Source organism: Thalia democratica, chromosome 2, assembly GCF_965202585.1.
Source record: "Thalia democratica chromosome 2, ktThaDemo2.hap1.1, whole genome shotgun sequence".
In the NCBI taxonomy this organism is placed as follows: Eukaryota; Metazoa; Chordata; class Thaliacea; order Salpida; family Salpidae; genus Thalia; species Thalia democratica.
Window position 1 is genome coordinate 19,783,213 of NC_139166.1, and position 20,631 is coordinate 19,803,843.

General features: G+C 24.7%; 1 protein-coding gene across 1 annotated transcript; it reads left to right on the plus strand.

The window, feature by feature from the left end:
- Positions 1-4,835: 4,835 nt before the first annotated feature.
- Positions 4,836-6,861, plus strand: LOC145850113 (uncharacterized). The gene is made up of 2 exons (XM_082955258.1): positions 4,836-4,975; positions 6,640-6,861. Exons 1-2 carry the CDS (start codon positions 4,853-4,855, stop codon positions 6,859-6,861), a joined length of 345 nt encoding a protein of 114 aa, XP_082811384.1. The 5' UTR covers positions 4,836-4,852.
- The last annotated feature ends 13,770 nt before the right edge of the window (positions 6,862-20,631 follow it).

Below are 20,631 nucleotides of genomic sequence, written 5' to 3' on the forward strand. Positions count from 1 at the left end.
AACTGTGGTCAATGTGGAAAAAGTCCTATTGGTCATCAACTACAGAACATTTGCTTTTGAATGGTATTTTGAACAATTTAGATTTTTGAAAACTTCAAAAAACAAAGATTTTGTTTTTAGTTTAAAAAATTTTAAGCATGGTAATAATCAAAGGTAATTATTTCAGATTAAATCAATAAAATTTTAATCTAAAATTTAGTATTTAAAATAAAAAATAAAACAACTTATATATGTGTAGCCAAATGGTGTAGGGGTTAAACAACAGCTTTAAAACCCTTTGAGTTAAACTAGATCAAAACAACTGGTCAACACATACAAAAATACTTTTTTTGTAGAAAACATCATAACTCATTCTCCCCTCTGCAAGATAAATATTTTCTGAAGGTCAATTGAGTGAGTTTGATTTCGTCACGTGTTATTCCACCTACCCTATCTTTAAATTTATCAAGAAAATATTTACCTGTTCATTAAAAATAAAACTTAATCTGTCTATAAACTAAAAATATTTTAACTAACCAAAGTAAAAACTAATCCTTACCCTTTAATAAAAAAAACCCTCGTGACATATTATTTGGCAAAAACTCACAAAGTTAAAATCTCAACACCAAAAACCACAAAGTGTGGGAAAATCATGAATTTCAAATCCCATGTAAGTTTCTGCCACACTACAACAAAAAACACATCAACAATCAAATCATGTGATCACATTTTAAAGTTACTATCAAAAAATTACCTTATTTTTACATTTTTCTAACTTTTTAACATTTTTGTTGTGTTTTATTACAAAAACGATTGATCAAATACAAACAAACATAAGTCAGCCATGTCTGAAATTAATTGCAGTTATTTTTTACAAGTGTGATTTATTATGAATGAAAACATCAATGTGCTATTTACTTATTGTTTATCAATAAATCTAGCTGTTTTTATAGCTTTATACTTTGTTCTAACCAACGTAGTAAAACTATATCGATCTAAAAATGCAGTAATATAAAACAGTATAAAAACAAATTTTAAATTTGTTTTAAAGTATTCAGAAGAGCGCTTTTATTTATATTATTGTATTAATACTAGTTTATTTAAGATTTTTTTTATTAAAATTGATGTTTCCATAACATTTTTTTTTGTAAAATTACTATAAGTACATTTTTATATTGGTTTTAAAGGTCTGAACTTTGAATCTGTTTAACTTGACCAGTAAACTGATTGTTTTCATTTTAGTTGCTTCTTATTTTTTAAAAAGATGAATATGTTTCTTAATTTAGCCTGCATTTTTTTTTGTAACTAAAGAATGTTTGTAAAATGTTCTGTAAGTTAAAGCTTATGTAAAAAAGGTTTATAATAAGTATATTTTATTCAATAGGTTATACTTATACAACAACTACATGCATAAAATAAAATACTAACTATTTTTCTAACTTTTTATTTTGTACTTAAAGTTTAATTGATAATAAAAACATTATTAGGTATCGTCAAACTGTTATCAAGGTAAATATTTTGAAAAATTAAGAACTTTTGAATTAGGCCGCAAATACGTAATCTCTGGCCCATTCAAAACTCTTAAAATTTTAATTTTAATTGTTAAAATTTAAAGTCATTACTTTTTATTGACAACTCTTGTTAAAAAATATTACTAACTAAGTATTAAACTTTACGTAAGGGACTTTTAAAAACAAACTTAAAACTCAGACTTGTTGAACTGAAAAAATATATTGTAAAATTCATACTCAACTTACTAATTTTTGTGTATGTGTAATGTGTAAGACTAGTGTTTTTGATAGTAAATTTAATGTAGTGTTTGAATTAATGTAAATATTTAGTATAAATTTATTTTAAATATGTATTTATATTAAAGGTTTTGTGTATCTAAAACAGTTTTAATAAAATTTATGTTCAAAACAAGACATTAAATTGTACTCATATGAGGGTATGACTAGATGTCCGAAAGGTTTTTCGTACACCAGGTCCTTGCACCAAACTTTTGGGCAGTTCTTTATTTTTTATTCAACATTAACAAAATACATTTTAAATATATAATTATAAAACGTTTTTCTTTGTAACATATAACACTAATAAGAAATAAATATGTTAAGATATACTAAATACTTTGTATTGTTGTTCTTTTTTCAAGATGGTCGTTTTAAAAAATAAGAAGCAACTAAAATGAAAACAATCAGTTTACTGGTCAAGTTAAACAGATTCAAAGTTCAGACCTTTAAAACCAATATAAAAATGTACTTATAGTAATTTTACAAAAAAAAATGTTATGCAAACATCAATTTTAATAAAAAAAATCTTAAATAAACTAGTATTAATACAATAATATAAATAAAAGCGCTCTTCTGAACACTTTTAAACAAATTTAAAATTTGTTTTTATACTGTTTTATATTACTGCATTTTTAGATCGATATAGTTTTACTACGTTGGTTAGAACAAAGTATAAAGCTATAAAAACAGCTAGATTTATTGATAAACAATAAGTAAATAGCACATTGATGTTTTCATTCATAATAAATCACACTTGTAAAAAATAACTGCAATTAATTTCAGACATGGCTGACTTATGTTTGTTTGTATTTGATCAATCGTTTTTGTAATAAAACACAACAAAAATGTTAAAAAGTTAGAAAAATGTAAAAATAAGGTAATTTTTTGATAGTAACTTTAAAATGTGATCACATGATTTGATTGTTGATGTGTTTTTTGTTGTAGTGTGGCAGAAACTTACATGGGATTTGAAATTCATGATTTTCCCACACTTTGTGGTTTTTGGTGTTGAGATTTTAACTTTGTGAGTTTTTGCCAAATAATATGTCACGAGGGTTTTTTTTATTAAAGGGTAAGGATTAGTTTTTACTTTGGTTAGTTAAAATATTTTTAGTTTATAGACAGATTAAGTTTTATTTTTAATGAACAGGTAAATATTTTCTTGATAAATTTAAAGATAGGGTAGGTGGAATAACACGTGACGAAATCAAACTCACTCAATTGACCTTCAGAAAATATTTATCTTGCAGAGGGGAGAATGAGTTATGATGTTTTCTACAAAAAAAGTATTTTTGTATGTGTTGACCAGTTGTTTTGATCTAGTTTAACTCAAAGGGTTTTAAAGCTGTTGTTTAACCCCTACACCATTTGGCTACACATATATAAGTTGTTTTATTTTTTATTTTAAATACTAAATTTTAGATTAAAATTTTATTGATTTAATCTGAAATAATTACCTTTGATTATTACCATGCTTAAAATTTTTTAAACTAAAAACAAAATCTTTGTTTTTTGAAGTTTTCAAAAATCTAAATTGTTCAAAATACCATTCAAAAGCAAATGTTCTGTAGTTGATGACCAATAGGACTTTTTCCACATTGACCACAGTTGTGAGCATCCACATTTTTTTTGTCTGTAATTAGATAATCATAACTTTAGTTTGCAAAATGAATTTGCTTACAATAAATAGTGCATTTTAAGAATTTGTAAATAGATTAATACTTGATTACAAAAAAAAAACTTTAAAAAAGAAAAATCTTTAAAAATTGTTTAAATAAAATTAAAATAGAAAAAAATATTTGCTTTTGAATTTGATTGTGTACTTGTTACAGAGTTACCACATATTTAGTTGACTCAAGATAAATCAGGTAGTTTGTAATTAAAAAAAACTCAAGCTGACTCCCACTAACTTGAAGTTTATTTTTAAGCTCATGCTTGTTTAAAAATTATTAGAAACTTCTGGCTAGTTTTTATGACTTTAACAGTTTTTTTTTTATTTTTTAGTTTTTAGGAGATATATTGTCAATACTCAGGGTTGCCACACACTCAGGGAGAAGTTTTTTGAAAATATTTTTTTTCATAAGTTAAGTAAGTATTTAATGCAGAAGCATACACATACAACCTTCCTTTTATTATTAAAGAAGAAAATGAGCATGATGTATTAGTAATTTGCGCCTGAAGCAAAAAAAACTAAGAATTTGAAAAAAAAACTCAGGTAAACTCAGTGAAGTTTAAGGTTACTCAGTTAAGTTTTTGGTCACTCAAGCAAAGAGTGGCAACCCTGATTACTGTATATTTATTAAACTTTGGTTTCTCATATCTTAAAATTTACTTTAATAAGTGGCATCAAGTAACTGAAAGCTTAGTTACAAATAAAAAAAAAATTGTTTTTTGTACAGTTTGGCCATTTTACCTTTAAATCTGGAATTAAATACTTTTTATAATATACAATAATACAAATAGATATAGGTTATGTGATACCATGAATTTTTTTTTACAATAAAGTACTTAAATTTTAAAATGAGTTTTATTTGTTATAAAACACATTTCAAGTAGCAATCAGTATATTTATAAAAAAAAAATTTATACTATAAAACTTTTTTTTTACCATAAACTTAATTTTGTTTAAAAAGAAACAATAAAAGTTTTACTTAAAAAAATCTAGAAAAATGTTTAAAAAAAAGTTGCCATCATGTTTATAAAGAAACTTTTTACAAACAACCTATGTCATCAAAAGAAATTGAAACTTTTATATATTATTAAATTTATTTATAGTTCAAACTTAAAGCTTCCAGATAAAAACAAAGGCTAATTATTCAAAAAAACAACTCCAAACCATGACGATCTTAAACATTGTAACTATTTATTAAATACTAATTTGCAATATCAAATTTTAAAGGTTTTGAAACTAAAAACTATGTATATCACTGTACAAAAGCATAAATCTGCAAAATAAAAAGTTGTTTATTTTGTTCTAATTAAACTATAACTTTGTGTGTACAAGCTCAATAAAACAAGCATGTTCAAATATAATTACATTGAGAACTTTTTTTAACTTTCAGATAATGTAAAAGTAACCAAGCATGAGTCATGGACACCAGATAGCAAAGATAACTTTTGGTTCCTTCACCCCACCTAAAGTGGCAGGAACCAACATATGGAAAACAGCACTGGAACGACAAGAAGTTGAAAGCGAAGATTCTCAAGTATGTTTAAATTGTTTTATTTTGTATTGATGAAATATAAAAGTGCATATTTGATATAATTTTAGTTTAAACTGTATGTATACTTGAAATTGGTATCCAATTCTGATCTTTTTTTTTGTAAATTTTTTACATATAAGTTTCTTAAGATTTTTTAACTTATAAACTATAATTTCAAAAAGTTGTAAAGTTTAAGTCTCTGAACTTAAAGTAGTTTTGATGTAGCTTAAGTTATGTAAATACACCTGTTTAAAACTTCAAAAATTACTGTGACTTGTTTTTAGACTCTAGTGAGAATTATTTGAATAAAAAAAGTTGTGTTTATGTTAGCATTATTTTGCTTTTATTAATTGCAGTATTTAATCAAATCTTACTGTATTTATTTCTGATTAAAATATGATATTTTAAAAAACTATGTTTTGCAAACTTTTGATAAAAGTTTTAATTTGTGATGTATAATGGTTAAGTTTAGGATTTTTCTTGATTCTGAAAACTAAACTTAGTGGTAGTTTAAGTTGGTTATTTTTGTTAAAAGTTTGTATTCAAGTTTTTTGTCTCTAATTTCTAAAGTTGGTAGTTGGAGATTGTCATTTATAAACCACATAAATTTTATATTTTTCTAAAAAGTATGTGTCTAAAATAAGCAAAAAGCCTTTTTTTTGAGAAAATTTTCTTTAATTGATAATTTTTCTTAACTTTTTTCTGATGCATAAATAGTTTTGATTTTTTTTCTTTTTAGCTACTTTACTCAAAAGATCTATTATAATTACTACTACTCTTTTTTTACATTGAATAGTATTTTACATACAAATATTAATTCAAATTATTTTTTATGTTTCATTTGACACCTTACTTTAAGTTTGTAGACAATTAGGTTTTTATAAGTTTTTATACAAATTTATGTTTTATATTTGACATACTGTGCCTGTAAAATTATTTAGCTAATTAAAACAATGAAATGTATAAAAATATAATATTACCTTTTGCGGTCAAATTTGTATAAAATAATATTTGGTTTTAATTTAAGCTATAGTTTAACAAAGTAAAGTTATTTTATATATAAATATAAGTTTTTTGTTACTTGCTATCGTTTTGTAACTTATTTTAAAAACAAAATTGATCTACAATTTTTATAAACTTATTAAGTAAACTAAAGTTTAATTATAGTTTATAATTTTATTTTTCAAAACTTATTTACATGGACTAATTTATGATTTTTATTTGTGATTGCTACTTAATACTTTCCAAAGCATAGTTCTGTAGTTAAATTACTATTATATTACAAAAAAATTAAATACTATGGAAGCCTTATCTTTACAACATAATATTATTTTAGTTAAAATTTTTTAATTTTGTTTTTTCCAGGCAATGTTTTGTATTTCCACCAAACTTAAAAATAGTTAGTTATACATTACAATAATAAGTTTATCTGTTTTTATCAAGGCTATAGTTTCACAATACACAGTTGTATATTATATGTTTTTAAATTTAATTTAAATTTAATATTATTTTTTTCCATGACAATGTCTTTTACGTTCGCCAGACCTGTAAAAAGTATGTTTATACTTTATTATAATAAGTTTAATTTTTTTATGATGACACAGAGTTGTGTAGTAAAATATTTTACTTTTTTTATCAAGTTTTTAGTTAATTAAATTTAATTCCAGGACAACCACTTGTACGTTCACCAGCCCGAGCCGAAAAACTTCAAGCCCAGCTGCAAGTCGTCCAAGCTGAGAAGGCAGATATTCGACGATGACGTCAACTACCAGGACAGGAGCTCCAAGTTTTACAGCAAGCTCATCGACATCAAGCTGCAGCAGAAAGAAACTTTGAAGTTGCTGGATCAACTGTCCAAAGCTGATCAAGAATTGTTAGTTTTCACTTAAGTTTGTATAACTGCGCCCTTTCAAGTTGGCTCAGTGAATAAAGTAACAGTTAAGGGCATAGGGGGGTTAGCCACCTTTTTCACAATTTGATCCTGTTTTATAGAGTTTTAATTAAGCTACAAGATGCTTTTCACATATTTTAAAAAACTCAAAATATTTTTTGAGATATAGCCGGTCGAAGTTGGAGCTGAAAATAGGTTCCTTATGGGAGGCGCAGACTAAAACGACAAATAACAAAAATCTATCTCCTCCTACGTTTTTGGATATAAATACCTCAAACTTTTAGAAAATTTTCCTTGGAATATTTAGAATTTTTTTTGAAAGTATTTAGAAAAATTAGAAATTTTATGACAAAAAACAAAAATAAACTCTTTTTATGTTCAAATGTGTTTATAATAGCAGTTTTTATATACAGAGTTTAAAACAATTTCAGTTTTGTTAAATTTTACAAATTGAAGTTTTATATTTGTTAAATTTGTAAATTTGTAACAGTTAGTTTTGTTTGTTGATAATGATATCAGTAATAGCAGTTTGTTTAAGAGGGGTTGAAATGAAATATAGTTTACATTTTTATCTTTATGAATTTTAATCATTGTTCATTTAGTTTCTAACTAAGTATCTGTTGCATTTTATCTACCAAACTTACTATTAAATATTTTTTGATTCTTTTAAATTTTACAAACGATCCAAAGCTAATCAAGAATTGTTAGACTTCACTTTTTTTCATGTTTCTACATATTTTTTAATAAATCTGCTTTTTTAAAGTGTGGCTTAAGTTTATCAGTTTTGCTATTTTCTTGTGAGTTTAACTTTTGTTTGTTTAAATGTTTATAGAATCCAAGGTTTCCCAAACTGAGGCCCCTTTTAAAGAAAAAAAAAATTATGGTCTTCTCAAACTAAATTTTTCGAAAACTTTTTTTTTCACACTTATCATCAATTCCAGCATATCTAATGCAAGTTTCAACTTATGGTCTCATGGCCCTTAAGTACTTACGGCTCCCAATTGACCCCTTTACTGCTTATGGCCCCCTAGATTTATGTAGTGGTCCCCAAGGGGTTTATACGGTCTATTTTAAGAAACCCTGATATAAGCTTTAGTTATGTTGTATTACTTACCTTTTAAACTTTAATTTGTGCTCTTATATCAAGTTTTCTAGTTTATTTGTTTCTTTACAGCTATTTGAAAAAAAAACCCTAACTGCTGTTTTCAATTGTTTAATGGCTACTCACTGAGTTGCGTTTTTATAGGTCAATAGTTAACAGTTTAAGTTTATTATTTTTTTTATTAAAGCACTTGTTTTGTTATTTTACTTATCAAAAAAATATGATAAGAAAAAAATGGTTATACTTTAAAAGTGTATAATGATTACAATTATATTTTAAATTTACATACTCAGTTTTCAAAGCTGTTTAAGATTTGAAACACCAAGTTGTAGAAGTAGTTTTAATTGTTTGTTAAACTACTTTTTAAATTTTTAATTTTTTGTGTTAATTGCAGATTTTAATACATAAACAAGAAATTTTATTGTCTAAAGCAGGGTTTCCCAAAGTGGGCGATATCGCCCCCCTGGGGGCGATTTTAGTAATTCGGGGGGCGATAATTAATAAGGGGGCGAAAGGGTGGGCGATAACTAGTAAGGGGGCGAAAAGGGGGCGATTTTAAAATTTTGTGTTGTCGAAAAAATTTTTACTTTATATCTTCCTATTTTACTAATTTCAACTTGCTATTAAATATATGACCCTGAGGTAAAACTTAAACAAAAAAGTTTATTGTCTTTATGTAAAATATAGAGAAAAAAATCAAGTACTTGTGGCTCCTACTTTCATGTTAATTACATATATTTTCTTATTCAACAATTACATAGATCATAGACGATCGGAATTCCACTCCCTATTTTTTAACCTAAAATATATGTTATTTAGGATCATAAATAGTTTGTAAAATCTATGTTTTCTATATTAACTAAACCTCATGATACTTCCAATTGTTTTTTGAAAAGTCATTAAGTTAGACTAAGAAATAAAAATATACAGGGTTGCCAATTTACCTAGAAACCTGGAATTTGACAATTTAAGCAAAAAAATATCTAAAAGTCTGGAATTTTTAAGAATTTCAACATATTAAGTAGTAAAATTTCGATTTGATACAAAAAAGCTATCATGTAGATAAAAATATAGATCCTTTTCGTTGCAGATCTTTTTGAAGTAAACGACTCACAGGAAACCTTCTTAGACTTACAAACTGGCCTTGAACTTAAAGTAATATTTTCCAAAGAACGATATGAAAGCTTTTGGACTCAACAAAAACTAAAGCAAAAGTATCCAATCATTTGAGAGGAATTTAGATTGTTGTGTATAGTTAATCCTTCTAGCTATGTTGTTGAGCAAGCTTTTAGTTTAGTTATGAACATCTTGAGCAAAATATCTAATCTAGATATTTGTAAAGGAGGTGACTTGAGGCTTTATTTGACTGATTTAGAATCAGATTAGAAAAATTTGAAAGCATTCATGAACCTCATCATTCGCATTTTATTAGAATTCAGTAGCAGACATTATTTTATGAAAGTTTTATTTATTTATTTGATCTTTTAAAATACTTCTTATTTAACCTAGTTTGTATTGTATTTAATTAGTATTTTTATATTAAAAATTATTCTAAGTTATTTATTCTATAACATGTTTGCATAATACCTAATAAATATTAATTACGGTAGACTTCCTCTTGAGTTCGCACTTTTTAACCAAAAAAAAGTGCAAATTTATATTTTCTTAAATTTAACTTAAATAAAGTCTATAACTAACTAAGTATTAATAAAACAAAAAATACACAATATTTAATAGCTTATATAGATCTTTTTTTTTATAAATGTTTGTTTTATGTTTTAGTTGATTTCATGTTTATTCATAACGTTAATGCATATAACATATTTAAATTTATCATTTTGTATAAAAAATGGTAACAATTTTTGAGTTTAAACTTTTTGATTTTTTTCAAAGTGCGAACTGAAGAGGAAGTCTACTGTATTTATAAAAAGGTTTATGTTTTAAATATGTTAATAGCTTTGTTTAGACCTGGTTAATTTTATAGTTTATATTTGTCGATTTACATTACACTAAAAATTTTATAGCATAGTGGTTAAAGTATTTGTTTGAAAGAAATTTATTTGACATATTTTTGTCATTACATGTTTAATCTGTATAAAATAAATTGAAGACCATTAAAGTTTTTATTTCAAAAATTATTTTTTGGTTTTAATAGAGTATAGATTTGATGTCTCTATTTGAAATGACTTCAAATTTTTTATTTAAAAGATTGTTAAACTCAAATTTATTTTCTAACCTGATTTATTATTGTTAAAAAATCTATATATTAAATAATTTTAAACTATTAATACAACTTTTTTTGTTTTATCTTATTTTTTAATATATAAGCAATTAGAATATGTTGTCTAATTTAATATTTCAAAAATAGCTTTTAGTTTTTCACTATTTTCTTCTGGTAAACTATTATAGGCTAATAACTAGAGAAAAAATAAAATTAAACAGTTTTAAATAAGCCATCAAAAAGACTGCTACAGTGACAAAACAAAGTTTTTACATAATTAAAAGAATTTTTTAATTGATTACTCTCTGTTCCCAGAACTAACTGTAAAACATTAGATTTTTTTTGAATTTAAATTAAGAAAAAAAATGTTAAAATTAAGGTTTAGTTTCCTAAAGGTTATTCAAAGTCAAATACTATTTAATGGTATTCTACTACAAAAAATATAGTTTAAAATGTTTAAAATTATTTTTTTAATTTTACAACTAACTTGCTTATATTATACCTAAGCATTGAAATTAATAATTTTACTGCATTAACAGAAGCTATTGATAAAACCACTTTTCATGAGATAATAAGCCAGTCGGTCAAACTTCCTAAAACTAGATCAGCAATGGTGTTTTAATATTTATTTTACTATGTGTAAAATAATCCGTTCATTCTTTTTTAGTTTTTTAATCTCTGGTATTTAATTTTAGAACATGCCTATTTATAAAATAATTTTAGTATTTTGTGCGGCTTAAATAAGTTACTTAGTATTCACTTCTAAATGTCCGAATATCGTTAAATGAGAGATAGTTATAATGTCAGGTTTCAGTTAAGATTTCAGATGGGTAGCGTACGTTCCAGATTCAATCAAATTTCCACCCGCTAACTAACTTGAAAACTACTTGTGCAAAACAAACAAAATTTAGTTTTTTGATGCTTATGATTTTAGAATACACTTTCAATTTGGTTTTCAGTTACTTTAGTATTTCCTAGATCACAATAATAGTAAATCGTTTTATTACAATTATGCTCGAGCTTTTTAATTTTCTCTATGTTGTTTTTTTAAGTTATGCAGCCTGCAATTACGTTTTTTAACGAGTTGAAACAAGAAAAGATTTTTTAGTAAACATGAATGTCTAGTTTGTTACACTTGAATGTTTCAAGTTTCAACTTTTTGAGAAAGTTGATTGTTTAAGCCGGTTATGTATTAAGTTGATTATTTTTACAATAGAATAGAGTTTTACAGAAAAAACAGTAGAATTATAATGCGCTGAAAGTTATTTAAATTATAATTCAGGAAGATACAATACAGTTTTTCAGTCAATCACAGAGTAACCTTGATAAAAATTAAAGACAAAAATTTATTAGTTGGTAGTTTTATGCATCTATATAAATAAAATTGTTCTATAATTATCGATGTCTTAAATGCTGTGAATAGTAACAAGAGAAGTTTTATATAAATACAAAATAAATTGAAGCTTTGTTTTTTAAGCAGTTCATAATAAATTACTAGTCTAAATTATACTGAACTTACTTTGATTAAAATGTTTTTGATAAAAGTAATTTTTTTTTCTTTATATAAAAATTCTCGTATTGCTGTTTACATATTTTAACTCTTATCTGAAATGTTTTTGATGCTACATTACTGTTTTGTTTTGTATTATTTTATTTTTTAGTTTAAAAATTTGATGAACGTTTTGTTCATTGTTATGTATATTTTTAGGTGTAAACTGTACAGTGTTTATAAAAGTTGTTATATATTAGTGAAACCAACTTGAACAGACTCTTCAAACTTAATTGTAACTAAATAATATATCTAAAACCTTGTTATTTGAGACTTCTGACTACTAATTTATTATTTAATTACAAATAAGTTTGAATTATCTCTTCCTAAAAGCTTTGGTAATATATTTCAATTAATAAAGAACAATTTTAAATGAATGCTAGTTACTATACACCTAAAATTATCATTATGTATATTTTTTTTTGAACCAAATGAATACTAATTGATAAAATAATACAAAATGAAATGATTATTGACAGCATTTGTGGTAAGTATGAAAATCTCAGATAAGCATAAAGCTTATAATGATAAAGTTGAAAGTTTTTTTAGTGCATCTTAAACACAAAATTTTCATTACTATTTGAACACGTCTATCTTTAAATTTGTATTAAAACAAAGCTTAAATTACTGTTCAAACTAAATTGGTTGCTTAACGAATTGCAATATACAATATTAAACTGTCAATACATAAAATATGTTTAGTTTGTGTTAAATATATTTTGTTAAATAATAGCTTTAGGTAACATTTTTGTTATAAAGAATACTTTACATTATTTATAATTTATTTTTAAGGAATACTATCCAAAGATTTGTAACATGATAATGAAACAAAAATAAAATTTACACTTTTTTGTGTATAATGAAAAAAGTATATATTTAAATTTTCCACTCACTCAAGATAGTTTTTTTTTTTGTAAGTTGCAAACTCCGTCCTTTTTTAATAAGACTTGTTTTATCCTAAAATTATGTTAACTAACAAATTTAAGTTTTATATTTAGTTTTTATATTGTTGTTCAACTTAGGGACATTTATCAAATAAGTTTTCTACTTCACTAGGATAACCTTTTAATTTTGTTGAATCAATTCAACATGTAAACTCTAAATAGTTTTTGATCCAAAGAATGGCAACCCTAGTTTTAAACAATTTATAAAATTGCAACAAGATTGCTACAAAAGTTCTATTTTACATTAGAGTTGATCGCTTAAAGTAAAAAGAAAGTCAATGCATTTTTTAATGGAAATATGTACCTAAAACATATAGAGTTTTTGAACAGTTTTAGAAGTAATTTTGTTTGCTTCTTATTATAAGTTTTATGTTCTAATTATTAACTTTTATTGTACTATTTAATTGATTAGTTTTGATTGTTATTAGTTAATAAAGTCAATAAATCCTTGGATGAAAATTCAATATATTGTAATTTTAAATGTGTGCTTAACTAAAACATCAGACAAAGTAAATATAATATATTTATTTTCTTACAGCAAATAAGCAAAAGTATAATAGTTTAATATTGAAAATATTCAAAATAATTGTAACAAATTATTTTAGCAAATTAATCCTTTCAGAAACAAAGTCCTAAAATGTTCATAACTGCACTTGTAACCTAATGGATTGAATTAACATTTGTTTCTAAAAGTATTAAACTGCTTGAATATTTATTATAAATATCTTGACAAATTTAAGACATAAATTGACTGATAGATTTCTGATTTTTTTGTCTTATAAGTAGTTAACACACATTTAAGTTTTGAGGTTGATTTGCTTTCTAAATTAGTAAACTTAAATTTATGATGTAAATTAATATTAAAAGTAAATTTTTCAGAACGAAATGATAATTGCAGCATTATTAAAAAAAACTACGATATAAAGCTTTGTAAATTGTTCATGATTTAAAATTATTTTGTGAGTTTTTATTTAAAAGGAAAGTATATAAGCTATTGCATTTAAGAAAAGTACAACAAGTTTAGTTGGAAAATAAATCAGTTGCTATAAAATTAATAAATTAAGAAGCTGCTTTTGAATAATTAACTTGTGAAGAACAGGCTATTTCCTTGTATATAACTATAGTTAGATATAATGAAGTGTCTCTAGTTAAAATTTATAAGATAACTTGTATTGAAATAAAAAAGTATGTTATCTTTTAATGATTATATGTTATTTGCAATATTAAAGTGAGTCAGTATTTTTTATTTTTGTGGCAATCTTGTTAGCAGTTTTACATAGACTATAAGTAAAATTTTCAATATTATATATGAAATTTATTGTAATACAATAAGCTAAAAATAATAATTAGTTAAGTAATGTACTAAAAGCTTCTTACTGTAGACAATTGTAATTTTTATCGTGAGTTTAAGTGTAAATTTCTTTGTAGCTTTTATTTTGTACCATTTAACTTAGAACATTATGTAAAATAAGGTAAGTCTTTAGAGTCAAAGTAGCACAGTGCCCTGTTGGTTGAGTTTAAGTCAACACAAGTAAATTTTCTAGATTTAAAAAGTAAGGTAGTCTAAATTAATACCCATCCAACTTTACTACTTAATGTACGTAATGAGGATCAAAGTGTTTTATTTCTATTTAGAATTGATTTTCCTACTTAAATCTCAAAATTACACCTAGTGTCATTATACTAAGAAAACAGAGAAAACCTCTTTTACAAGTAAATCAAAAATTAGACTTGATTGTTAGCTTTATTTTAAAGACTGAAGTTCGATAGTTTTCAAATCAAAAACTAATGCGGTGACACTTGTTTCTAAGGAACCTCCGGACTGCAAAATGAAATTCTCACAGTCTTGCCTTAATAATTGTAAAAAATTAAGTCAAGAATCATTTTCTGATCAATAATTTCGTAAAAAAATGTCTATAATCGTTTTAGTAAAAAATTTTAGCTTATTTAAATCCTCATACTATGTTAACCTTAAAATATTTTAAACTTAAGGGTTCCTTTCCATTATGTTATACATAAAGGGTTGCTACTTTACCTGGAATTTGAAAAATTTTGAAAAAAAACTGGAATTTTGATCAAAAACCTGGAATATTTAATAATTCTAACATTATCAGTACTAAAATTTCAATTTAAGAGAAAAAATCTATCATTTAAATAAGATTTTTTGTCATCATCAAAATTTTTTTTTAATACATTTAAAGTAACTTTACAGCATTTTTTAAATGTTTTTGTACAATTTAACACAGTTTCTTTTATAGAAATTAAGTTTAAACTAAATATAGACCCAAAAATGTTTACTTTTAAAAGCCTGGAAGAAATTTGGAAAAAAACTATTGGCAACCCTGTACATATGAATTAATCTCTGTAGTTAAATAAATATTTTAGCATAATAACTCTATTTACAACCGGGAAATGTATACTTCGGTATAATCGTCAAAACTCCCCGAACTAATTGTATTGCAAATTTTTCAACATAATTTACCTGTTAAAGTTTTAATTTAAGATACATATAGTAAATATCCATAAGTTACGACTTGTATATATAATGAACGATTAAAAAGTTTGGTCCAAGGACCTGGTGTACAAAAGAACCTTTCGGTTATAGAGTCTTACACCACATGCTTCTAAAGTTTCTTATGAGCTATTACATAACGAGCGTGAACTTGGCTTAAATGGCGTTTTTTTGTAATTTTTGTTTAACCAACTTTAAAACCGGTTATTTTCAAATTTTTTAATGCTAACATGGAAATTTTTTTATTCAAAGAACATTTTTTGCATTCACAATAATTTCCATCGAATTGGGGTTTGACTTTTGTAGTGGGACCTAAACTGAGTTTTTTCTCTGAGAATTTATTTATCTCACGATTTTTAGGTTTACAGACTTTTATGCAAAAATAAGTTTCATGATAAAATTATATTACTTTCCATTTAAATATTATTTTTAAATTAATAATACCTAAATTTTTAACAAAACTATTTGAGGGATTTCTAGCTCAAGTGGCAAGAGTTTAGGTAAAACTTGTATGGGTCATATATTTTAAATACAATATTTAGTTTGGAAAAATATAATTACACCATGAAACTTATCTATACAAGTCCATTAAAAATTATTTTTACATTAAGTCTGTAAACCTAAAAATCGTGCAAAATTGGAATTTTTCTGAAAAAATTATTTAGGCTTATGGTATAAAATATTAATTACTACAAGTTGAAACTTAGTTTATAAGTAAATAATTTAGAAAAAAGTATATTAATTTTGGATTAAAACTTGTAATACTAAAAACATTTAAAATCACTCAGAATTTTTAAAGGGGCCCCACTACAAAAGTCAATCCCCAATTTGATGGAAATTATTGTGAAAAGCAAAGAACGTTCTTTAGAAAATAAAAAAGTTTCAAGTTAGCATAAAATATTTTGAAAATAACTGATTTTAAAACTTGGTTAAAAAAATTTCAAAAAAAGTTATTCTAGTCAAGTTCACGCTCGTTATTACGCATAGTTTTTTAATCATTTAATTATAAAACACTTATAACAAAAATTTTAGGCTTTTTCGTAAGTTGAACTAGAAAACACAGTTTTCTTCATGTTTAGAAATGCTGATATCATTCACTTTAATAAATTTATAGTTTAATTAAACAAGTTTTATAACATCATCTCAAATTTTGATAAGATCCGCTGACTAGATGTAAAGCTAAGTACTCATGCTGTTTTAAATTCTTACATTAGTTGTTCTGTATACGTTAGTAAGCACCTAATAATAAGTAAGTTGGTGTTAATGCGCAAAAGTTGCTTATTCGGATCAATTGACTACATAATACTATTTGAAATATTAAAAATAAATGTATATCAAAACAAGTTAATAATTCAAGATAAGTTAATACGCAAGAATTTTATAATGCTCAACAAACCATAATAATACTAGTCATTATGCCAACAGAGCAATTAATACTTCGTTATCTTTCTTTATTTAAGTTCTTCGCCTACCACCTTATAATTAAAGTCCTTAGTCGTCAAAAAGTATATACAGTGACCTCTCACATCTTTAAGCACTCTTGACGTTACGCACTCTCGTTTAGTTACGCATTTTGGAATTCTAAAAAGTTCAAAAAACGTTTTTTTTTTTTCAATATTGCACAAATTAGGTTTATTGTATATTTTTTATTTAAAATATTATTTTAAATGCTAACTCGCATCTCTGTATCTTTAAAATTTGTAAACTTATTATCCTTGACTAAATGACAAACATTTAGTTATACATCAGTATATCAGAAATGTTGCTAACAATACGAAAATTCTGAAAAAAATATGATTTTGTTACATAATAAGAGTTAGAAAAACAAATAAATAATACAGCACTCTTGCCGTATATAAGAATAAACATCTAAAAAACAAATCTAATGAAACTTCCTAGCAAACAATAGCAGTGATACTTAATAAATATAGAGCTTACACTTAAGACAAATCACATTTTTTTTAGTAAACACATCACTAGTTTTCATTTGACGTTTCTTTTAGTTTAAGTTCTTCTTCTGCTACCTTTTTTGCACAGCTAGCGTTGAAATTTTTTGCACGTTGCCTTTAGATTCTTCGTAAAGCTCACCAGCACTTGTATTTATAAATAAAGTAAACAAGATGGGAAAGTCCCAAGTCTGCTTTTAACTAGAAGCAATATCAAAAAAAAAAAGGCCATTATAGTAAGTACACTTGGTACCTCTCGTATCTCTACGCATTTTTTTCTGTGGACAAAATGTGCGTAAATAAGCGAGAGGTTACTGTATAGTAATGCTTAAAACTATACGAGGTAATCATTTAATAAGGACTTAAGCTGACTAAACTAAGATCCGTTTTATGATAAACCCAGTTGTAAAAAAACAGTTTACAGTTAAGACACAATTACCTGGAATTAAAATAAAACTAAAATCTTAAACAAATTCACGAAAATACCTTTAATTTCAGACGTTTAGAGTAAAGAAATTATTTTCTAAACAAAATATTTAACTATTTTAAATTACTTGAGCAATTTCTGTTTTTGTCAATATAATACTAAAAATGGCAAGTAACTTTTTTTTTCTTAAAAACTCGGAAAAAATTAAAATATCTTTTGGGAACCCTGGATAAACAAAATGTATATTGTTAAGAACTTATTCTGTGTTGAATGAGATCTTTTCAAGCTACATAAATGAGTTACTAGCAGAGTTCAATGATTGTTTTTTCTTTTGGAACACCCGGTTTCGCTTTGTGCTTAACGAAGTTTTAATTTTATAAACACTGAAATATTTTCGAGTTATATTAATGCATATATAGTACTGATCCTGCACTTAATTTAGAAATGTTTACAGCATATTTTTTAATTGTGTTTTTATATAACTTAGATTAGACTGTGAGACATGTTCACTAAAACTTTTTTTTACACAATTTATATTCCATTAAGGTAAACTTAAATCTGAAATGAAAGATGTACCAAAATATCAACTAGCTGCTTTTAAAAATAAATAAAAGATGAATTGACTTTAGTTATTTTTAACTAATAAAAAATTTTACAAAAACCTACTAAATAAAACGTCCTGTTTTTATTACTCCAAGTAATTTTTTCTTCATATAAAACTAAGTTTTTGAATGTAGCTTAACTATAATTTTGTTAAAAAAAAATAAGGAAAAACAAACGCTTTGAAAGAAGATAATTTTAAAATCTTCGAGCTATTTTAAGTACATTACAATTAAGTATAGACTATAATTGATCATTATCAAAAGTAATTGAGACTTTTTAAAGGAATCTATTTATATTTAAACTATATTTTCTGTTTTAATCATAAACAGTCATTCATATTTTTAAAACTAACACTAAAACATAGCTTATTTTTTACAGTAATCACCTAAGCTAAAAAATTTAGAGTATTTTAGATTACGCTGCACGACTTGTTTTTTTTTTTGTGATATTTGGGTCTCGTTTCGATTTTAAAACCTATAATTCAAGTTTTTAGGTCATTGGAACCCTAACGCCACACTTTTCGGATCATTAGAAATGGAAGATAAATTAAAAATTGCTTAAAGCAAATTTAATACCCCGTGTAGTTTATTTCATATAATCAATATTATTAAAAAACTTTTTGAATTCGAGTTTTCTTTTTGAAGAATACATTCTAACAAGCTATTAATATAGATATATAATTTTTTTAATTTGAATTAAAACTACATTTTAGAGTCAAAGTTGACTTTAAGGAAAATAATTATCTTGATTTTATTAGAAAATATGTCTGAGATTAATATTATCGGAACGGATTTTAAATATGAATTACTTTCTGACAAATTTTAGACATTATTATTAACTAATTATTTTTCAAACAAATTCTTTTATAACTACTATAAATACCCAACTATTACTGAAGTATCAACCATTACATATGAGTTCAGAAACTTAATTTTGATCATATGTTAAAAGTATTAAGTTACTTATGTGAGAACAAAACTTGGTTTACGAAACTGTTTCATTCCAACTTAAAATAACATATTACTTTGGGTCAGCAGATAGAATACAGAAGCTTAGAATATTTAAAGTGGTTAACAGTGGTTTCACCATATTTGAAAACTGTATCTAAATTTTACCAATTTGTTGTTTCTAGTTAAACATATAATTTATATTTGTTATATTAAAAGCTTCGTTTAACAATCAAAAGTTTTACGTAGCATTTTAAACTAAGTGCATAAAGATCTTGTATTTTAGTTATATTTGAACTCTATAAAAAAAGATGACATAAGCAATAAAACTATTTGTTATTTTACTGTAACCATGTTAAATTTACACTAAATAAAAAAACATACACTAAAAAACTTTAGTTCATTTAATAACTAGACTAATTTTTACACATAAAATTTATGTCAACAAAAAACATCGGCGAAAGTCAGCAGAGCAGAAGCCTGGACTTTCGTTTGCCGTGAGACAAGCTCAAGTTTAACAATAGGGTTGATCACGCCAATTCGATCATCAGACCACAAGTTTCGGTAGACTGAGACCGGTTTCGTCCTTATTAGCCTAATAAGTCCTATGAGTCCTAATAAGGACGAGACCGGTCTCAGTCTACCGAAACTTGTGGTCTGATGATCGAATTGGCGTGATCAACCCTATTGATGAAATTTATGTGACATTAAAATATTCTTTGTGTAGACTCAAAGTATAGAGAGATTTAAAGAAGCATGACAAATCTAGCAATATAGCAAAATAAACAATATTTTATTTAAAGTAATTTAAAACATCTTCTAGATTTTCTAAATAAATAAAAATGGATGTTTTCCGCTTTCCAGGCAACTTTAAAACATAAGTTTTAAAAAATTATCAAAAGACTGTAAAAATATAATTTGTCAGAGATGCAGAGAAATTCTAGGATTTGTTAACCTATCCAGACGTTAAAAGGTATCCGTGGTGTGCGACTTAATAACCGAAAGGTTTTTTCTTACACCAGGTCCTATAACCAAATGTTTTGAGCTTTTTATCGTTCAATAAACAATAACATTTTCAATTTGTAACAAGATTTTTTAGTATACTTTTCTCAATGTTTATTTAGGAAAATAAACGTTGTTATAAATTAAAATTATTGTTTAAATTTATATACAAAGAAACCAAAAAGTTTTAAAGTAAAAAAAGAAAAAGTTTGTTTGTTAATTTACAACAGTTTTTGGTGTTTAATATTTGTTTTTGTTTGTAACTTATTAATTTTGTTTTTTTAATTTATATATTGATTACTTTTTTAATACTTATGTAAAACTTATAGAAGTTGCACAGAATTTATTTAGATGATGCATAGTATGTAGTAAGTATTTGGTAGATAAAAACTATTTTTCAGAAACTTTATAATCATTTTTTTGTAAATTAAAAATGTTGAGTTTATACTTTGTATTTTGTACTTAAAATTAATTAGTTAGTTCCTATAATGAAACATAAAAACACTTGAAAGTTA